Genomic DNA, 23,555 nt, shown 5'->3' on the forward strand with positions numbered 1-23,555 from the left:
TCTTGTGAATATGACTGATTTCCAGGCCACATAACTAGTCCCATGAATGTGTCTGATTCCCAGGCCACATAACTAGTCTTGTGAATAAGAATGATTTCCAGGCCACATAACTAGTCCCAGAGATACGACTGATTCCCAGGCCACATAACTAGTATTGTGAATATGAATGATTCCCAGGCCACATAACTATCCCCATGAATGTGACTGATTCCAAGCCCACATAACTAGTCCCATGTGTGACTGATTCCCAGGCCACATAACTAGTCCCAGGGATGTGACTGATTCCCAGGCCACATAACTAGTCCCAGGGATGCGACTGATTATCTGGCCACATAACTAGTCCCATGGATGCGACTGATTATCTGGCCACATAACTAGTCCCAGGAATGCGACTGATTCCCAGGCTACATTACTAGTACCAGGGATGTTATTGATTCTTGAGCCACATGGCAGTTCCTGGGTGTGGCTAATTCTTGGGCCACATACTAGTTACCGATGTGAGACTGGTTCTCAGGCCACATACTAGTTACCGATGTGAGACTGGTTCTCAGGCCACATACTGTATGTGACTGACTCTGAGGCTGAATACCAGTTCCAGGAGTGTGACCAATTCTTAGGCCACATACCAGAGGCATAACTAGAACCTTTAGGGCCCGGTGCTAGAAACCATAAAGAGTCCCCCAGACGGGCCCCACATGATGGCGAAATGCCAGGGCCTGGTTGCAAGTGCAACCATGGTAATGCCGCCACTGGTATCAGTCGTTTTTTTTTTTTTTACCATTTAGTTTTTATATTATTTATTTATTATTTTATTATTTATTTATTTAGTCACCATTGTGGGCTTTGGTAAAATATCAGGGGTCTAAAAAGACCTCTAAAGTTTCACCTTTGAGACAGAGAAACAGCCCTCAATATCCATCTCTGCAGCCTCACCAGCACAGAATGAATGGGCAGGAATAGCTCTGTACATAGCTTCCCATTTATTCACAAACTGAAGCATCGTCATAGTTTACTATGCCTCCGTTATGAACAGTCAGTAATCGCTACAAACTTATTGACTCCATTCATTAAAACAAGGAAGGGGCCGGTAAATGACACATATATGTCCCCTCCACCACCCCTCCTATCCAGGTGTACAAGAGGCCGCATGGGCCCCCTGGAGCATGGGGCCGAGTCCCAATTATGACCCCTGTATGTGCACCCCTGCCACATACTGTTTCTTAGAGTGTTATAGGTGTTGTGTAAATGAATGTATGAAGAATACATGCGATTATGAGCGGTATAAATATTTGTTTCTGACCAAGAGTTAATAAATCAGAATTGCGTATTCCAGTATCCATTTGCTGCATCCCTAGCTTTAGATGCTCTAGCTATACACACTGTAACTAATATATTGTAAAGTACCCCTTGACTTGTACATTCATTCACAGTATTTACTTAGGCAATGCAAAGAGGTGCATGGTGCAGTATCACTTCTGTGATAGATCACTGTGCAAGTAACCAATTTCTGTTGTGGGTTTGTACCCTTCATCATTTGCATTTGTCAGTAAATAAGCCTGTGTGTGTTTTACTATGATGTCTCTGTATGTATGCTGTAATGTGGCACTTATATGCTGATTAGAGAGCTTACCCACGCTTTGTCATCTTCAGAGACAGATTCAGATATAACAAGTAGCTGTGAGCCACACGAAGTATGCAAATCTAGTTCTGATTAATCCTTTATTAAACCTTGTTATGGTTAAACATTTTAATGAAGTGATATAAATTAAGCAGTCAACCTGCTATCATGCTGACTATATAATGTAGCAGATGTTTTGGTGGAAGACCAAGCCATTGAGCCCCTGCTATGCTGTTGTTACATAAATTTAAGGTGGCTATATACCCTTGGACAATGCTGGCGAAACCACCGACTAAAGCACCAGTTTGAGTGTTTACTTCTTCTGAAGCCTCGTACACACGACCGAGGAACTCGACAGGCGAAACACATAGTTTTCCTCGTCGAGTTCCTTGTTAGGCTGTCGAGGAACTCGACAAGACAATTTTCTCCATTCCCGTCAAGGAAATAGAGAACTTGCTCTCTTTTTGACTTGTCGAGTTTCTCGACAGTTTCCTCAACGAAAATGTACACACGACCGGTTTCCTCGGCAAAAAAATATCTCCCAGCAAGTTTCGGACGAGGGGGCCTCCGTGATAGGCGAACACTGAACACAGTGCCTCCTGGGAAGCTGATTGTTCCGCCTATCACGGAACAGAAGATGTAGGAGGCGCGGCTTTTGAAAAAACGTACAGTACGGCCGCGATTCTGCATGTGGATAAGGTAAGGGCACAGCGAGGGGGGACACAGAGCGGAGCGCGGACGGGGAGAACAGCACAATGGAGGGGTAATGTAATGTAATGGGGCACAGTCTGGCATGAAATTGGGCACAGTCTGGCATGTAATGGGGCACAGTCTGGCATGTAATGGGGCACCGTCTGGCATGTAATGGGGCACCGTCTGGCATGTAATGGGGCACAGTCTGGCATGTAATGGGGCACAGTCTGGCATGTAATGGTGGCACCGTGAGGCGAGGCATGACTAGTAGGAAGGGGGTAGTCTTATACGGTGAGTATATGCCAAAAGCAACATTTTGGCTGGAAAATTAGGGGGTCGTCTTATACGCCCAGTCGTCTTATACGCCGGCAAATATGGTACTAAAAAGTCTTATGCCCTGTACACACGACCGTTTTTTCCGACGGAATTCTGCTCAAGCTGTCTTGCATACACACGGTCACACCAAATTCCGACCGTCAAGAATGCGGTGACGTACAACACTACGACGAGCCGAGAAAAATTTAGTTCAATGCTTCCGAGCATGCGTGGTTTTTAGTGCATAAATCTTCCATAGACACGAACCTGCTCTCTATCTAAGTCAATTGGAAATTCCGACGGAAAAAGTCCAATAGGGCATGCACATGGTCGGAATATCCGATGAAAAGCTCCCATCGGATCCCTTCAGTGACATCATACAGTATGCATATTGATAAAATAAGTGTGTTGCGCTGATAATAACTTATTTCTACGTACAAAATTACATAAGAAAGAAACCCCCTTGTAAACTCAATACAAAAGGGATCACAAGTGCAAAATAGACAATATAACAAATCATCCAGTGAAGTGCCAGTGAGGTGCTGGGAAAAAAAGTCCCTATTGAAACCAGCATGCAATCTTCATGGGCAACTGCAGCAAGTCAGTACAACCCCTGTCACATGGAAAAAAACACACCACAGTCCGATAATCATGGGATGGTTCAAAGTATACAGACTTCACTTCTATATAACTTTTCACTTCAGGGCAGTGCCGCTCATGTAAAAAAAGAGAAAACACAGATATGGTGCAAATAACGTATGAATAGGAAGAAAACCAATGCAATACAGCGATTGCACTCACGGAAGCCTTGATCTCATTAGGCTCTGCTGTAAAGTAATACGAACGCCGCTCAGTGCTTAGACGATCTCCTCAGGTGGATGGTCGCGTCACTCGGCTCCTCCCCCACGCGTATCGTCACTAGACACGCGACTTATTCATGGGTTGCCATGTGACCATGTCAGCTGCCTATTTATGCAGACTGACCATGGAGGCAAGAGCGGAGGATAATCTTTCACATCATTGTCGGCTTACTTGTACAGCTTTGACAAAAATAATATGTGAATATCACAAGCTTTTAATATAAACATACAGCATTAAAACTATTTAAAATACTTGAAAGATAATTAATCGATCATGATATGAGTATCACAACAATCATTACTATCTCTAGTGTGCTGCCTCCAGTGGCCAAAAAAACAAAAGACAGACAGATACCCATTTCAATTATAACAATAAAAACAGATATAATAAGAATCATCACCCCCCTAGTGGGCAATAATAAATTTACATAGAATTACATAATAACAGTATATAAACACAATTATACAACTGAAACATATAATTAAAATATATAAAATTATTAAAAAATTATTATTAAAAAGATTAAAATGTATATACATTGTATAAATATTGGAACATATTCCACTATATGCCACCAATAACAATCATTCTAATCTTAATCAATCCCCATATATATATTTGAATAAATTACATTTCATAAACAGACAATACATTAGTTAATCAGCCCAAAAGATTAATTAAAAATCTGCAATAAAACAATTGAGGTCAAACTCAATGTTAAGGCCATTAGGGGCCAAAGTGACCATCTCGTGTATCCACCGAGATTCACACTTACTAAGCTCCCTAACTTTATGGCTTCCCCTCCAATGGGGTATGTACTTTTGAATGGCCCAGAATTTTAAACCTCTTGGGTCTTTATTATGACACTGCTCAAAATGTCTCGAAACATTATGTTCCACACAGCCCTTTTCAATATTCTGTACGTGCTCCCTGATTCGCTTCCACATTGGTCTTTTAGTACGACCAACGTATTGCAATAAGCAGGGGCACTGGAGTACATAGACAACTCCCTCAGTTCTGCATGTTATAAGATCTTTAATTCTATGTTCTTTTTTGGTTACATTCGATGAAAAACTTGAACATTTCTGGCCATTTTGCCCAGTCTTCCTACACGCGAAGCAGCGTTTACAAGGAAAAAATCCTTTTCCTTGCCAAAAAGTTAGCTTGTCGGCCTTATCTGGTGGGTCTGGGACACTTTTAGCCACCAGGTCTCTTAATGTAGGGGCTCTTCGATATACCACTTTAGGTGCAACAGGTAGTACACTTTGGAGTTGCCTATCGGATTTTAAAATCGGCCAATACTTTTTAAAAATAGATTCAAGTTGCCTGTGTTGCACATTAAAATTCAAGATAATTGGCACTTCTGATTCTGCATTCACAGGCTTCTTTTTGTCTAAGATGAGGTTCTCCCTTGGGATATTTTGGACTTCCTTGATTTTTTCTTGAATAAATTCATCACTATAACCCTTTTGTATGAACTTGGTCCCTATCAGGTTGGCCTGATCCAAAAATATGCTATTGCTTGTACAGTTTCTCCTGATCCGAGTCATCTGTCCTTTTGGTATGTTAATCAACCATGGATCGTAATGACAGCTATCTGTAGGGATGTAGCCATTACGATCCACTGGTTTAAAGAACGTTTTCGTGCTAAATCTCTGATTTTCCAAAGAGATTTCCAAATCTAGAAACTGGATAGTCTTGTCACTAATCGTATAAGTGAGTTTTATATTTTTCTCATTCTCATTCAACTTATCAAAAAATTGTTTCAATGAGGCTTCATCACCTTTCCATACCACTATGCAGTCGTCTATGAACCTCTTATATACTACCAAGGATTCCGGTACATCAGCATATATTGCTGTCTCCTCCCATTCCGACATATAGATGTTGGCGACACTCGGTGCATACTTTGCGCCCATAGCTATTCCGTTTAGCTGTCTAAAATAATCCGATTTGTGCCAAAAATAATTGTGCTGCAAACCATAAGCTAAGCTTCTTAAAATAAACCGCTTTTGCTTTGACACCAAATCACTAAAATTATTTAGAGCCCATTTGGACGCATCGATGGCCTCTTTATGATTGATCACTGTGTAAAGTGAGGCCACATCTGCTGTGGCCAGCAGGTAAGTATCACGAGTATCCATATTTACACTTTCCAAAATCTGTATGAGATGTTTTGTATCTCTCAAATATGCCCGGGTTTTGGGCACCAATGGTTGCATGAACCGATCCACGTATTCACCCAACCTGGAATTGATGGATTGGATTCCATTTATAATGGGTCGCCCAGGAGGTTTTTGGGCATCTTTGTGTATCTTTGGTATTGTATATATAATAGGTACCCTACAGGTATCTGGTACCAAGTACTTGTATTCTTTCTTATTCAGGATACCTTTGCCCATGAAGATTGCATGCTGGTTTCAATAGGGACTTTTTTTCCCAGCACCTCACTGGCACTTCACTGGATGATTTGTTATATTGTCTATTTTGCACTTGTGATCCCTTTTGTATTGAGTTTACAAGGGGGTTTCTTTCTTATGTAATTTTGTATGTAGAAATAAGTTATTATCAGCGCAACACACTTATTTTATCACTATTATTGGTTTTGTACACCTTTTTTTGTGTCTGCAGCGGTATTATTTAGTTTTTTATTTCTATATATTTTTCTTGATTAATTAGTAGTAGTAGCGCTGTAGTACTATATATTCATACAGTATGCATAGAATTCAAATGTTTTTAGCCTGATTGCCTGGCTTTCTTCAGCTCTTAGGCCCCGTACACACGGTCGGTCCATTCGATGAGAACGGTCCGAAGGAGACTGATGGTCTGATGTGCCTACACACCATCAGTTAAAAAACAGATCGAGTCCAACGCGGTGACGTAAAACACAACGACGTGCAGAGAAAAAAGACGTTCAATGCTTCCAAGCATGCGTCGACTTGATTCTGAGCATGCACGGGTCTTGAACCGATACTTTTACGTACTAGCCATCGGTTTTGACCTATCGGTTAGGCGTTCATCGGTTGAATTTTAAAGCAAGTTCTAAATTTTTGGACCGAAGGATAACTGACCGATTGGGCCCACACACGGTCGGTTTGGACCGATGAAACTGAACTTCAGTCCGTTTTCATCGGTTTTGTCCGATCGTGTGTACAGGGCCTCACAGTTTCCAAATGCAGAATATAGATTACTTGGTGTTTGGCCAACCTGGCATTAGTTTTATATACTCTGTAAGCCACTGGTACTGTGCCAGTATGGCAAACACAACTATGTTGTAAAAAGCAAGTGTCCGTTCTTACTTGCCTCTTTACCTTTAAATATCTATCTGTATTTGGGTTGCCTTCATTCTGATCCATCCCCTAGGTTCTTTTTTATTATAGATAATATCTGCTGTAACTACCAGTCACAACAGGATCAGACACTTTCTTGCTGAGCTTAGTCCAGAAAGAGTTATATCTACACTGGGGAACACAGGTATTCTCATCCAGGATAAAGGTCATGGGTGCTCAACTTGTGGCCCTCCAGCTGTTGCAGAGCTGCAAGTCCCATCATGCCTCTGTCTTTGGGATTCATGCAACAGTGGGGCATTGTTCCTGCTACTCCGATCCTTTGACAGACACCAATGATTGGGCACTATTTCTCATACTGACACCACCGATGGGGCACTCCTTCCTACCACTGACACCAACAATGGGGCACTATTCCTCCCCCTAATACCAAAGCGGGGCCACTGTTTACGCCCACTGACACCAGAATATACAGGCCACAGTCTGGACCCCCGAATGTTTGAAGGATAGTAAACTGTCCCTATTGTTTAGAAAGTTTGGAGACCCCTGCGCTAGGTCATGGGTGCTCAACCTGTGGCCCTCTAGCTGTTGTGGAACTACAAGTCCCATCATGCCTCTGCCTTTGGGAGTCATGCTTGTAACTGCCAGCCTGGCAATGCCTCATGGGACTTGTAGTTCCGCAACAGCTAGGGGCCACAGGTTGAGCACTCATGCTCCAAGTAATATCACTATTATATGGTCCATCATGATTCTTCACTGCATTAATTCATGTGCAGAATAAAAATGATGGATGATGTATTACATTGGGACACAAAATGGAAGTTATGTTATGTGGCTTCATTGTTTGAACTTTAAAGAGAAACTTCACTCTAAATAAAAACTTGTAAAAAGGTCCTTATGGTAGAGAAGCTTAGAGTTCTATATATCTCCTACTAGCCCCTTTTTTATATTCTAAGGATTCCTTTAAGCACACAAATAGTGGCCACTTGTGAAGGCGCAATGCACTCTAATCTGGCCATACACTACACAATCTGACACTAGTACAATCTCTGCAAAATCTCCTTTAGATTTACAGTACAACTATGGTATGAGGATAAACCTCAACAGTTCACTAAGTTTGTACAGAAAGTAGGTCATTTACAGTGCCTTGAAAAAGTATTCATACCCCGTGAAATTTTCCACATTTTGTTATGTTACAACCAAAAACGTAAATATATTTTATTGGGATTTCATGTGATAGACCAACACAAAGTGGCACATAATTGTGAAGTGGAACGAAAATTATTAATGGTTTCAATTTGTTTTCAAATAAATATGTGAAAAGTGTGGTGTACATTTGTATTCAGCCCCCCGGAGTCAATACTTTGTAGAACCACCTTTCCCTGGGATTACAGCTACAAGTCTTTTTGGGGATGTCTCTACCAGCTTTGCACATCTAGAGAGCGACATTTTTGTCTATTATTCTTTGCAAAAAAGCTCAAGCTCTGTCAGATTAGATGGAGATTGTCTGTGAACAGCAATTTTCAAGTCTTGCCACAGATTCTTAATTGGATTTAGGTCTGGACTTTGACTGGGCCATTCTAACACATGAATATGCTTTGATCTAAACCATTCCATTGTAGCTCTGGCTGTATGTTTAGGGTCGTTGCCCTCCTGGAAGGTAAACCTCTTTCCCAGTCTCAAGACTTTTTTCAGACTCAAACAGATTTTCTAAGATTGCCTTTTGTTTGGCTCTATATCTTCCCATCAACTCTGACCAGTTTCCCTGTCCCTGCTAAAGTAAAGCATCTGCACAACATGATGCTGTCACCACCATGTTTCACGGTGGGGATGGTGATGTGCAGTGTTAGTTTTCTACCACACATAGCGTTTTCCTTTTAGGCCACAAAGTTCAATTTTAGTCTCATCCGACCAGAGCACCTTCTTTCACATATTGTTGTGACCCCTACCTGGCTTCTAGAAAACTGCAAACGGAACTTCTTATTGCTTTCTTTCAACAATGACTTCCTTCTTGCCACTCTTCCATAAAGGCCAGATTTGTGGAGTGCACGACTAATAGTTGTCCTGAGGACAGATTCTCCCACCTGAGCTGTGGATCCCCAGAGTTACCATGGGCCGCTTGGCTGCTTCTCTGATTAATGCTCTCATTGCCTGGCCTGTCATTTTATGTGGATGGCCATGTCTTGGTAAGTTTGCAGTTGTACCATACTCTTTCTATTTTTGGATGGTGGCTTGAACAGTGCTCTATGATATGTTCAAAGTTTGGGATATTTTTTTTAAACTTAACCCTGCTTTAAACTTCTCCACAACTTTATCTCTGACCTGTCTGGTGTGTTCCTTGTCCTTCATGATGCTGTTTGTGCAATAAGGTTCTCTAACAAACCTCTGAGGGCTTCATAGAACAGCTGTATTTATACTGAGATTAAATTACACACATTACATTTAATAATTAGGTGACTTCTGAAGGCAATTGGTTCCACTAGATTTTAGTTAGGGGTAACAGAGTAAAGAGGGCTGAATGCAAATGCACGCTACACTTTTCAGATATTTATTTATAAAAAAAAATTGAAAGACATTTATCATTTTCCTTCCACTTCACAATTATGTGTCACTTTGTGTTGGTCTATCACATAAAATCCCAGTAAAATACATTTACGTTTTTGGTTGTAACATGACAAAATGTGGAAAATTTCAAGGGGTATGAATACTTTTTTAAGTAACTGTATGTTTTCGGGAGCCAAATCACTTAATCGTTTCTAACAAACTGCACACTACAGTGTGCATCTCAACATGTAAATGTCTGAGTCTTTATCACACAAAAAAGAAGAGATCTCCAGATCCAGTATGATGTAGAAATCAGGACAAGATATTCAGAACGAGGCTCTGCCCCCTCCTTGCTCCCTGGAGCGCTGGGCTGTGGAGGGGGAGAGCGGCCGGCTTAGGCTCTCAGTGGCTCACTGAGAGGCTGAGCCGGGTGTCAGTCCAGGCATCTACACAGATCCCAACTCCGTGGTTGCAATGACATGGAGCTTGGACCGACTCTGGACGTCAGCAGAGAGTAGACTTCAGCCCGCTCTCTGCTGAAAACGGGTCACAGAACTGCACTCCAGCCAAACAAGCCTTGACTGTACTTCTTCTTTAACTACTACCGTGAAAAATATTTGCAGTGAGGAAGTGAACATATCCTGCTTTGTATTGTACTAATGAATTCCTTGACCAATAAATAATAATAAAAAAACTGCCCCTTTTGCTGCCAAAACAGCCGCAACCCATTGAGGCATGAATGCTACTAGACCTATAAAGCTATGTTGTGGTATCTGGCACCTGTATACATGAGAGCGGCCATTTTTCTCTTACGTATGTAGGCTCTGCTTCCTTCTTTTGAGTATTACTGCTCCTTTTCACACTGAAGTCCAAGTCAGCTGACTCATTGAAAACCATGCATTCACTGTGTGATTAATATTTGATCTCACCTGTTGTCGGAGACATAGTAATTGTGCTGGGTCACCGAGAGCTCCCTCTAGTGGTTAGTTAAATCTTTTTTTAATAACAAGTTGGAAGCACAAGTTTGTGAAAAAATATTTCAAAAAGTTTTTTGTTGTAAACAATACAGTAATTTCTCATAATATGTAGACTCTGAAATTACAACATACAGACCCTTTAATTATATCATTTGTGCCTTACCTGGAAAAAAAATGGCTGCCTGTGTGGATGTGTTACACTGATTATTGTCAATAGTGTGCAATCCCCCCTATAGAATACGGAAGTAGCATGTGATGAAAGCTTGGCCCCGGATAGGAGGAACAATAGGAAAATAAGCAGCTGAAATGTCTCGGGTATCCTTAACTCCGGGGTCAATGCACACCCATCTAATGCAGCAGAAAACCTTTTTCAGACTCTTCGTATCTTGCTTGGTGCCTTTGTGCCGTCATTTTCTCTTAAAAACAACAAATTGAGAGGCAGAACTGATATGCTGTCCGATTCTGTGGAAAATTTGAAGCTTTCTGCATCAATGAGCTTCCTTATATCAAAGGTGATGATTCACTATACTTATGTGTAGACTTCTGTGTAATGCTTGGTTCAGTAGAGTTTTAATAATGTGAGTGTGCATACAGACAAATACAATGACACAGCAGTGTGAACATTGAGGGCTCATTCACTGCTCTGCGTTTTTCCATTTGTTGCAGCAGGTTTACGTGTCCTACAGATCATCCCTTTGGAATACGCACTTGTTGGATACTGAACCAAGAATGCCATAAACCGGATTCTTTCAAAAACATACATGAGAATAACATGTCCCTTATAGAAGGCAGACTTTTGGTCTTTTTAGTTGAGCAGAAGTTTTATTTTTAAAGACGTTCTAGAAATGCGTGTATTTAAAAAAAAATGTATTTAATGCTGTGGTGTTTAGTCTTCAGAAATGATGTTGTTTCATTTATTTTTTTTATTTTTTTATGTTGTTTTATTTAGTGAGGTAAAGAACAATGTAGTGTAGTAAGACATAAACTATCCCCTTTATTCGTTTTAGCTGCTCTACAATTAGAAGACCTGTTGCTTTACTTAATTGGGCACTTCAACTTTACCATACTGTATTATCAAGGATAATTGTGCTTTCCGAAAGCTGCCCTCAATAAGCCACGTAAACATTGCTTTGTTTACATCAGCCAGTCTGAAGGTTATTCTATACAACAAATAAGGTAAAGAAAATCAGACCAGGACTGACTTTGGGGAACGCATTGGGGTCTCTCTAGTAGTGCATTCTGTTTTGTGTGAAAAAGCAGAAGATGGCGATTGAAATGAATTTAAGCAGAGACCGACTTCCTCCTGCCGTTGGTGATATGTTTCTCTTGTGATTACATGATCTCAGGGCAGTACAGAAATCCTCATTGTTTGCTCACAGATGCCTTTCTTAACCACTTTAAGGACTGGAAGATTTTCCCCCTTAATGACCAGGGCATTTTTTGCGATACAAAAGAAAAAGATGGGAATGGTGCGCTTATTCAATAATGTGCCATAAAGTAATATACTCAAAGAAAAAATATGATGAGTATCCAAACACACAAATAAATGTGGCTAAAGCCCAATGGTAGGAGTCAGTTCATATAAAGGCAAAAATCTCAACTTGATAGAAGAAAAAACAGATAAAACATTTATCCAAACATCGACTGTTAAATTTATGAATTGGCCGCTCACCTTCAACAATCACGTATTTTTGCGATACAGCACTGTGTCGCTTTAACTAACAATTGCGTGGTCGTGCTACACTGTACCCAAATAAAATTGACAGTTTTCCCCCCCTGCAACTAGAGATTTCTTTTGATCCCCTCTGCGGTTTTTATTTTTTGCGCTATAAAAAAAAAGGCTGACAATTTAGAAAAAAAAGTATATATTTTTAACTTTTTTGCTATAATAAAAATCCCCCCAAAAAAACAAAATTTCTTCATCGGTTAAGGCCAATATGTATTCTTCTACATATTTTTGGTAAAAAATCGCAGTAACCATATATTGATTGGTTTGTGCAAAAGTTATATTGTCTACAAAATAGGACATTTATGGCATTTTTTTTTACTAGTAATGGCGGTGATCAGCGATTTTTAGCGAGACTGCGACATTGCCGCGGACAGTTTGGACACTTCTGACACTTTTTTGGGACCACTGACATATATACAGCGATCAGTGCTATAAAAATGCACTGATTACTGTATAAATAACACTGGCAGGAAACACTTGTGGTGATATAAGGGTTAAATGTGTTCCCTGGGAGGTGTTTCTAACTGTGGGGGGAGGGAACTGACTGGAGGAGGAGAGAGATCACTGTGTCTGATCACTAGTTACAGACGATTACTCTCTACTCCCCCGTCAGAATGGGGATCTGTTTGTTTACATTAACAGATCCCCATTGTGTCTCTCTGTGGAGCGATCGTGGGTGGCCAGGGGCCGCACGCATCGGCTCCCCCACAATGCAGCAGGTGCGCTCCTGCTATAGCTCTTAAAAGAGCCAACGTACAGCTACAGCGATTCGCGGGAACGAGCCAACCTGCCGCTGTACAATAATGGCGGCTGATTGGCAAGTGGTTAAAGCTCCGTACACAGAATCGCGCAATTGTCATTTAAAGCAATGCACTGCCATTAAAGCAAAAAATGGCCTGGTGAGGAAGTGGGTAAAAACTTCTGGGGCTAAAGTGGTTGAATGAAAATTGTACAATCTGGTATCGTACGAGAAAAAAAAATGTGCTTGTCCCATCAAATAATATCGGATGAACTGTCATAATCGGCTCTCAAAACCTCTGTACTAACGATCCGTTTATCGTACGATCCCTTCGAAAGTGTTTTTTGTTGTACAATTTTCAGATCATGTGTACGGGCCTTAAGGCTCGTACATACTATAAGAAAATCAGGCGAGGAACTTTTGTACGATTTTCATATTGTGTGTATAAAACAGCTGATTCCGATTTTTCATACGAAAATTCCCAAAGGGACAAACTCCAAAATTTCTGTTGTACGAAAACAGAACAAACGATTTTTGTTTAATGTGTACCATTTTCGTACAAGAAAAGTCAGAGAAGAAAAACTGCGCATGATCAGAAACAATAAACAAAAAAAAAACCTTTGTCGTTTGAGAATTTTCGGATACATTTTGTGTACCCCACTTTACTGTTTTAAGCCATGGGCTTCAGGGGATAAGGAAGGAAGTTTTCCCCCTCCGGAGCAATGCTTTTACAGGGGGGATTTTTTTTTTTTGCCTTCCTTGGGATCAACTATGGGTGTAGAGTTCTGTATATGGAGGTTATCTATTGGTTGCACTAGATGAGCTTGTATCTTTTTCCAACCTTTCTCTATAACTTTGTAATTATACTACTTTCTGCACTAGAGAGTGTAGACTGGCTGAATGTAAACAAAGCAATGTTACACTAACCTGGTCCTGTAATGTTCGCTCTTATGCCCCGTACACACTATAAAAAAATTGGAGAACATTTTGATCCGAGGAACGATCATACGATTTTCTGATACAGTTTGTACAACTTTCGACAGCCGATTGTGATCTTTCAAGCAAACATTTCTGAAGGGTCAAACTCCAAAAAAAAAAAATTCATATGGGAACAGAACGAACGATTTTCATTGAATGTGTACTAATTTCGTATGACTTTCATAGGAGATATATCAGATACAAAAGACTGCGCATGATCAGAGGCAACAAATAACAAAAAAAAATCCTTTGTCGTACGAGAACTTTTGTACATTATTTCTATCCTCGGCTAGGACTTGTTGTGAAACATCGAGGATAACCAGCCGATCGTTCGCCCGATTTTCTAATAGTGTGTACGGGGCTTTACAGTACAGTAGAAAAGGGCAGAAGTGAGAGTTCATATCAACAAAGTTGCTTGGTTTAATTTACGTGTAGAAGGTAAAACCGCTTAAAGCGGTTGTAAACCCTCCTATCTTTTTCAGCTAAGGAAGCTGCCATCTTGGCCTTTGTTCAATCTTCAACTGCCATGAAGCTGCACATGTGATCAGTTATGACACCAGCCATTGGATGGTTTGACAGTTTGGTTGAGAGCACAACCAATGTGCAGTTAGCATTCCCGGCATGCCGGGAATGTTAACAGTTTTTTTAAGTGTTACATCGATGGGTTTACAACCGCTTTAAAGAGGAGTTCCGAGTTCCACATACTGTAGCTACTGACTTTTACCTTTTTAGGGATCCATCGATGTCGGCACCCCAGCCAATGTTTCCATCAGCTCTCGGGTGCTGCTGCCGCCATTTGTAGTAAGGTAACCCGGCAGTGAAGCCTTTCCGCTTCACAGCCGGTTCCCTACTGCGAATGCGTTAAGCACGCTGCGCTTTCTGAATGGCCCAGCGGTGGGGGAAGGAGGAGGGGGCCGAACGTCCGAGTGATCTACCTTCAACGAGATTTCTTAAAAGTGGGGATGGGTACCTGTCAAAAACAGGTACCCACTCCCCCCAGAAAGGTGCTAAATGCGGCACAAGAGGGGGGAGAAGGCTGATAAGTGGAGCTTCCACTTTTAGGTGAACTCCGCTTTTGACATGAACACTCCTAAAATATCTCTAGCTATCTTTTTACCATCCCCCTGATAATTGGATTGAAGCCTTGTGCCTGACACCCATCTAGCTGTGCTTTGTATATAAAGGAAAGTGAAGTGGGCTTTCAACTGGTTTATTCATGGTGATATTGTGCTGATTTTTTTTTTACTGGAGGGCAAAACATAGTTGCTGTCTCTGCAAACTAATCCATTAGTATATGTATTATTCACAGTGCTAATTGGAGAATGAAAATCAAACCCTGATTAGTTTCTATAGGTATCAGTGCTATTTTTATTTATTAGTTTCTACAGATTGACCTACTAGGGATGCAGTTTTTTAATAGAAACTTCAAGTTTTTTTTTTTTATAGTACTTCAAAGTTCTATTCATAGGAGGACACACTTCTGTAAATATACTGTGCAGTGCTCTTGGTACCCCTACCCTTTATTGCACATGCTTGATATATTACATGCCTTCAGAAAAAAAACACTTGGCTTGTTAGCTTACAGTGCGAAGGTCCATGAAGTACAGAGAAAATCAGCCCCCCCCATAACAAAGCTGATTTTACTAGCCCAGGCTGTACAAATTCTTCTAATCGGGAACTGGTTGCCAGGAGTTACTGCAAACTGCACACAATGTATGCACTAACTTTGTTTTTAGCTAAGCCACAAATATCCTCGTTGTATTACACCGGAAGGTGCGGCTTATTTACAAAAGATTGACACTCCTCTGTGAGCCGTTTTCGTCTAATATACTGACTTGTATTTTTCAGATTGGCAAAAAACTGAAGCCCAGAAGAGACGGGAGCAGCTTTTACTTGATGAACTGGTTATCCTGGTTAATAAACGCGATGCCTTGGTCAGAGACTTGGATGCCCAAGAAAAGGAGTAAGTGTCCTCTGTCAATACTACTCTTTACTGTCTTCCTATGTATTATTGTGCTCAAATAGATCCAATACAATAAAAACTCTTAAACAAATGTCAGTTCTCTTGGCAGGAAAGAAAATGCTCATATAAAGCATTTTTTGTACGTAGTTTAGGCGAGCTTAGGAGAGTTTTGCTTTTTTTCGGCCAGAAAGCTCCAATCAGAAACACAAACCAGAAGGGTTTTTTTTTCTGCCTATAAACCTTGAACCTAAAATATGCCTGTAATCGTACTGATGTGTATGGACACATAGGAGAACATTGAGCTGCTTCTACAGGCAAACCACAAAACTCCTGTAGAAGCAGCAATTTTTAAGCCAGTGTGCATGGAGCCTTTCCAAATGTGAATGAAATGTTTACATGACTGATGCAGCTCCTATTATTTTTTAGTAATAATACAGCCACCTTCTGTTGGCATTTATCCTCTATTTTACATGTCAGCGTACAGTTTGCAACTGTTGCAGTCCTTTATGCTAATACACAAATTGTTTTATTAAAACCTTTCCATTCAGTACACACAGTTGACATGTCCTTACACATTAGATTACCAAGCAGTCTGACCGCCAAAAGTTATTTTCCCAACACATAGGCAAGATCGGTTGCCTACTTCTAATTTGTGTGGGCTGTAAACTGTAGCAGACTGCTTACCCATCCACTAACCCTGAAGAGTAAAGGAGGGTCAGTATGAAACTACACAACCTACCAATTAAAAGACTCTTGTGAAGAGGATCTCCTACCAGTTTGCCTTCTGAACACGTGATAGTCTCAGGTATAGGATGGTGGGGCATCCGATATGTAGGATCATTTTTATATCAACAGGATACACAAGAGAAAAACCATGTAAGTGAAGACTTTTCTTTCACCTTTTGAAGTCCACAGAGCACGTTGCTCCATCTAGGTAGGTAAGGCTGTGAGGCAGAATTGGTAAACAGAACTTTTATGACAAAGTACTGTTAAGATTATGAAAAGACATTACAGTATAGTCTAAAGAAAGGCATCTGTGGTAGAAAAGCAGCAGACAGATTTCTTGGACAGCCTGTACTACTGCATGGGATCCTAAAGGACAAACAGGCCTCTTAGGTCCACCAGATATGGAGGGAAATTTGTAGTAAGACCACCCCCCACTTATAAGTGGCTCCATACACACTGGGCTTAAAAATCACTGCTTCTACAGGAGTTTTGTGTTTTGCCTGTAGAAGCAGCTCAATGTTATCCTATGTGTCCATACGCATTAGGAAAATTACAGGCATATTTTAAGCTCAACTTTTAACCTCCCTGGCGGTTTTCTTAAGTGTGGCTCACGGTTAAATTTCAGTATTGCGGTAACCCCGAGCCACACTTGCAATGGATTGCATTGCTGGATCCTGGTGCAGTATATATACCTTGTCCCCAGGATCCTGCAATGTCCCCCCGCTGTGTCCGCGGGCTGTGTCCTCCGCCCGATGCCTCTGTGTGCCAGGCTCTGTTCTGTGCGAACGTCACGACGCACGGGCCGGAGCCTGGCGGCAAATTCTAAAAGTACACAGAACAAAACACATACAGTACACTGTAATCTTACAGATTACATTACTGTATGAAATCATTTGACCTCCCTTTTGTCCCATGTCCTGCATGCACTTTTATATTATATATAATGTTCTTTCTGTCTGGAAACTTGAGATTGTCCATAGCCACCAAAAAGTGTCCTATTAGGTCAAAAGTGGTTTTAGACCAGCTAGAAAACAGCGATAGTAAATTAGAACACTTGCAGAATTGAGCGATAGTGAATTGTGGGGAAATTAATTTTATTATTATTATTATTATTATATTATTTTTTATAATTATTTATAGTTATATTATGATTTATGATTTAGTGTTTCAAACTTTATCATACCCGGGATGTCTACTAGACTCTTGTTTGGACAGATTTAGGTGTGTTATTACTAAGGCTCCATGCACACTGGGCTTTAAAAACGTCTGTTCTTTTTGGAGTAAAAAACGTCCATATAGAGCATTTTTTGTACAAAGTCTAGATGAGTTTAGGAGAGTTTTACATTTTTTCTGCCAGTGAGCTTCAATCAGAAACGCGAATGAGAAGGGTTTTTTTTCTGCCTCTAAACGTTGTTCTCAAAAATATGCCTGTAAATTTCCTAATGTGTATGGACACAAAGGTTACATTGAGTTGCTTCTACAGGCAGAACATAAAACTCCTGTAGAAGCAATGTTTTTTATTCCAGTGTGCATGGAGCCTAAGAATTACAGGCCTACAATATAAAACTCCAAATTTCTATTCAAAACAATTGTACCGCTTTGAGACGCAAAAATCTGACATAATCATACCGCCAGGGTGGCTATAAAACCCTTCTGGTTGGCATTTCTCCTTGGAGCTTTCTGGCAGAAAAGAAACGCAAAACTCTCCTAAACTTGCCTAAACTATGTACAAAAAACACTTTATATGAACGTTTTTATCTGCCATGGGAACTGACTTTTTTTAAGCCCAGTTTGCATGAAGCCTGACACTAATGACAAAAATGCATGTACGAGGAGAAAAGGGTAAGAAGGCATTTTCATGGCGACAGTGCTGGGCAGTGAATGCACTTTGCAGCACAGAGATCCTTTGCAGTCCAGGTCCACCATGGCCAATAAGGACAGTAGAGGACGTGATACCAGACCACCTAAAATGTAATTATTATCCTATATATCATTAATTAAATAAACATGAAGTTAATGGAATTCATGTTTTATAATAGAAAATAAGTTAAATGAACCTTATTTTCTCATTCCACTTGGTCTGATGCCGCGTACACACGATCATTTTTCAGCATGTCCAAAAAACAAAGTTTTCCCAACTTCATCATTAAAACGACGTTGCCTACACACCATCGTTTTTAAAAAATGATCTAGCAAAGCGCAGTGACGTACAACACGTACGCTGGCACTATAAAGGGGAAGTTCCATTCGCCTTTGGGCTGCTTTAGCTGATTCCGTGTTAGTAAAAGACGATTTGCGCTTTTCTGTCTGTTATAGCGTGATGAATGTGCTTACTCCATTAACGAGCACTCCCATCTCATAACTTGCTTCTGAGCATGCGCAGGTTTTTTACGTCGTTTTAGCCCACACACGATAATTTTTTACAACCCGAAAAACGACCTAGTTTAAAACGACATTAAAAAATGCAGCATGTTCGAATTTTTTTTTTGTCGTTTTTCAGAACCTGAAAAATGATGTGTAGCCCACACACGATCATTTTAAATGACGTTTTTGAAAAACAACGTTTTTTTCATGCCGAAAAATGATCGTGTGTACGCGGCATGACACTTACCCAATACCTTTCGATTCTTACAAATAGTTTCGAAAGTTGTACAGAAGTGCTGACACCAGATTATGGACTTCCAAAAAATTAGAAAAATAAAAATGTGTCCCTGTTTTACACATTAAAATTCTAGAAGAATGTCCCTATGAAGGACTTTCTTGTTATAGTTATTTTATTTAATTTAGGTCACACTTGACCTCATTTACTAGTTACTTTAAAAAGGGACCAGTATTTACCCCCTTAGCATCCAATTAGATTTAAACCCATAGTGCAAAGTAAGAGTTGACAAATTAAAGTTTGAATCTAATTTTCTGCTCTGTGGCTTTGCAGACAGTTTTTATTTCAGACTAATTTACATCTAAGGGCCAAAGTTTTACTTTAAATAAGAAATATTTCCTGTATGTCTGCTACAATATAAATGCAACCTGTGAAAAATATATAGTATAATAAAAAGTAGGACACTATAAAGTGTAAATTTCAATACAGAGGATGTGCGCATACACCTGAATGTAATCCTTATATAGGAACCATATACGTTATGTGATCACTGCTTAACATTGTTGGGGGGTGGAGGGGGGAGTGAGTAAAGACAACTTTGAAAAGAAGATTATCACTAAATGCATGCTTCACATTCCAGGATGGAGGTCGAAGGCCCAGGTACTCTATTTTTTTTCCTTAAATCTCCATATTTCTCACACAGTTTTGTGTTTCTTGCAGAGCTGAAGAAGAGGAGGAACACTTGGAAAGAACCCTGGAGCAGAACAAAGGCAAAATGGCAAAGAAAGAAGAAAAGTGTGTGATGCAGTGACCAATGCTTTAAGGAGGACACCCCCATAATGTCCAGGCCCCCATAATGCCTTGTGCTTTTGGGATTCTGTTAATGACTGGAAGCCCTGTAGAAACTCTATGGGAAGACTTTCAAGGAATGTTCCAAATAAACATCACTAGTTTTTCTTTCTGTTTTTGGTTTATTGCTCTATGATGTATCATTTTAACAGAACTTTGGTGTCAACGGAGGCCGCAAAAAACCTATTCTCTCTATAAAACTGCATCAACACTGGTGGAAGTTTGATGTCCAGGAGCCAGGCACATGTGAAGTTCAGACAGACGCTAGTTACACCTAGAGGGGGCGACTTGACCACCTGTTGTATGTGGGCTTACCGGCTGCTCCAAGCAGCATCTCTTCCATTTTCAGCTGCAAAGCAAAATATGACTGCAAGGAGGGACTTGCTTGTAGCTGAAATTTCCTTTTATTGAGCTATGCTGGAGAACTGCGTGCATCTCCATCAATGTATTCATCTAGTCCTGCCATTTTATAAAAAAAAAAAAATATGTAAGCTACCTACATTTTAATTTGAATGGTATAAATACAATGCTATATTTACCAGTGTTTATTTCAAGCAGCTATTTTACATTATATCCTCCACAAATTATATCCATAAAAATACTGTATACGCTCAGCCGGAAAACTGACCTGTGACATAGCTTACCCAGAATCCCTTCCATACCGAGTTTGGCTGCAGAACAGCCGTTTACATTTCCCAATAAGAGGCTTTTAACCATTTGTGGGAGAAAGATATTTATTTCATGCTTTTAATTACAACTGAACCTATACGTTAGCTGGTACTGCTGTTGCTATTTATTTCTGCAAACAAATTTCTGTCTTTGTCATGCCACATTGTACCGGTATGAATATATATATATATATATATATATATATATATATATATATATATATATATATATATATACATATATATATAACTGTGTCCTATCAGCCTATATACATCCTGTTATATTGGTGCAACTGTTTTATTTATTACAATACTGTCTCATACAGTTTTCAATAAAAGCAAAATATTTCTTACCGTTTATGCAGTTTTATTCAACTTTTATTGAGTTTTGTTTTTATCATCCTGAACCTGGGTTTCTGAAAAAGGTAATTTAGTATATCTGTGTGTGTGATACATATATATATATATATATATATATATATATATATATATATATATATATATATGTATATATATATATATATATTGTAAAGCGCTGGGTTAACTGTTGGCACTATATAAATCCTGTATAGTGTGTGTGGATATATAGATAGATAGATAGATAGAGATATATATAGATAGAGATATATATAGATAGATATATATATAGATTTATAAATATAAAAACATTAACACAGATTTATATATATATATATATATATATATATATATATATATATATATGTTAAAAAAATGTATATATATATATATTACAGGATTTATATAGGACCAACAGTTAACGCAGCACTTTACAATAAATAAATATATAGATATATATATCTATATATTTATTTATTGTAAAGTGCTGCGTTAACTGTTGGTCCTATATAAATCCTGTTATATATATATATATATATATATATATATATATATATATATATATATATATATATATATATATATATATATATATATTTTAACACACAGATATATATATATATATATATACACTTTAACACACAGATATATACATGTAAATGTCACACAAATATTTATAATCTCTGTGTGTGTGTGTGTATATATAATATAAAAAAATTGTTTCACAAAGTTTTATTAGGGTTTTTTTTTAAGTAAGTAACACAACCAGAAAAATAAACAAATCCTTATGGCAGGAGACCAGGGTATATCTTTATATATATATATATATATATATATATATATATATATATATATATATATATATATATATATATATATATAATTTCAGGGCCACATAAAATAATCTCAAATCTGTGCTTTTTTTTACATAGAAACAAAATTGTATTTGTTTAGCCCCCACAGGATTGTTCATATTTTATAGAACATTTTCAAAATCTTTTACTCTTCTAAACTCTGCTATAAGTAAAATTATTTTTCATGAAACTATGTTCTCAATGCCTGAAACAAATTCTGATCTTTGATTTGAAGCAGTATAATACAAAGCTGCAGAATTCTACACAACATTCCATTAAAAAAAATGTGTTCTAAAGAAAAAAGCAGCATTGAAAAACAACCTATTTGCCCTCAAAGAAACTTTAATTAAATGCTGTATTATAATTAGAAAAAAAAGGTGTCAAGACATTATCCCTCATAACTTTTTTTTATCTGATGTAGTATAGGATAGCGTGGGTAGCACTCTTAGGTATTATTTATCAGCCCCCTCCACATTGCTGGATGTGTAATCATTAATCTGTTATTAAGGATGTTATCTTAATAAAATCTTATGAATGTGGGCTATATGGAGGGGACCAGAAACTCTTCACAGAGATGGAAAAGAAATATATTATTAACATGCAAGTTAATCAATTTACAAATACCTGCAGGAGGGTTTTAGCAGGGACTTGGGAATATTAATTATGATCGTTTTATTAGAATTCAGAAGGATAATTCGAAGTATTGTCAAGTACAGATCGTTCCTTGTGTGACACATAAGTCATTTCTCGCTGGATCTTCTCTACATTGAGACCTTCATAAGATTCTGCTCCAGACTGGGGGATCCTTTATCCTCATGATAATAGAATGTGGGGGTTCCTGTTCTAATAGATCGGACTAGGATCTTGTACAATTCTTACTATGAGGATGTGGACTTCCTTCTGATTTCTGGCTAAAGAAATGACAGTTCATATCTGGTTAATCTGCTTAATAATTGCACAGTGTGGCAACTTATAATAACCAATCAGAATTAATCATTACTGATTGCAGCGATCGAAACGAGACTGCAATTTGCAATCAGATGTTAAACAGAAATGAAATCATATCAACGTTCTACTTTATGGCGCAGAAAAACTTTGGCTCCACAAGTGCTGTAGAACTACAAGTCTCAGCATGGGGCAGAGGTTGACCTAATATTATATTTGTCTATATAAATAAAAGTTGCACATCAGACACCTACCCTTCAAGTCTCATATATGGCAACAACTTAGCAGACACACTTTCAAAGCAATAAAAACAATAATAAAGAGGGAAAAAAGTGATACAAAAGTGGTTGATAGATTATTTATTTTGGGACAAATAAATTGATTATTGGAAAGTTGTAAAAGCAAGATAAAAAATAGAAGCAAAGCTTAGTAAATGGATGGGGAGAGCATTGGGGGCCCCTCGCCCTTCCCTTCACCCTGGCACCCCCAGCTCTCCCTTACCTTGCCCGGAGTTCGCAGCGCACTCCCCACTGCTGCGCTACACAAACATCCCCCAATCAAAGGGAACAATAGAAAAAAGGAGTCGGAGGTTCTGCCCCTGCAATTTGGAAGCTTCATGAACCGTCATCCGGATCCAAGGCCAAGATGCATGAAAGAGCCCCTGGGGAGGGCAGATCTTTTTTTTTTTTCTTAGCACTCAGTCATCCCTAAAGATAGGGAAGGGGGGGGGGTGCTGTAGTGATCTGGTAGAATGAAGATCTGCTTAAGTCATCCAGGTATGAGATGAGTCCTCCCAGCTCAGGTAGTCAGATCCCAGCCAAGTAGATCCCAGATGTGGAGGTGATCTGCTGGA

The 23,555-nt window shown here is 39.2% G+C and overlaps 1 protein-coding gene across 5 annotated transcripts in view; it reads left to right on the forward strand.

Moving 5' to 3' along the window:
• Nucleotides 1–20,394, forward strand: part of EHBP1 (EH domain binding protein 1) — a 636,728-nt gene extending 616,334 nt beyond the window's left edge. For all 5 annotated transcript variants that reach the window (XM_040351212.1, XM_040351213.1, XM_040351215.1 and 2 more), the window contains 2 exons: nucleotides 15,590–15,704; nucleotides 19,750–20,394. In XM_040351212.1, coding sequence (XP_040207146.1) covers nucleotides 15,590–15,704; nucleotides 19,750–19,840 — 206 coding nt within the window. In that variant the 3' untranslated portion in view covers nucleotides 19,841–20,394. The remainder of the gene's footprint in view (nucleotides 1–15,589; nucleotides 15,705–19,749) is intronic.
• Nucleotides 20,395–23,555: the final 3,161 nt, after the last annotated feature.

The sequence above is a fragment of the Rana temporaria genome, chromosome 4 (assembly GCF_905171775.1).
Source record: "Rana temporaria chromosome 4, aRanTem1.1, whole genome shotgun sequence".
NCBI lineage: Eukaryota > Metazoa > Chordata > Amphibia > Anura > Ranidae > Rana > Rana temporaria.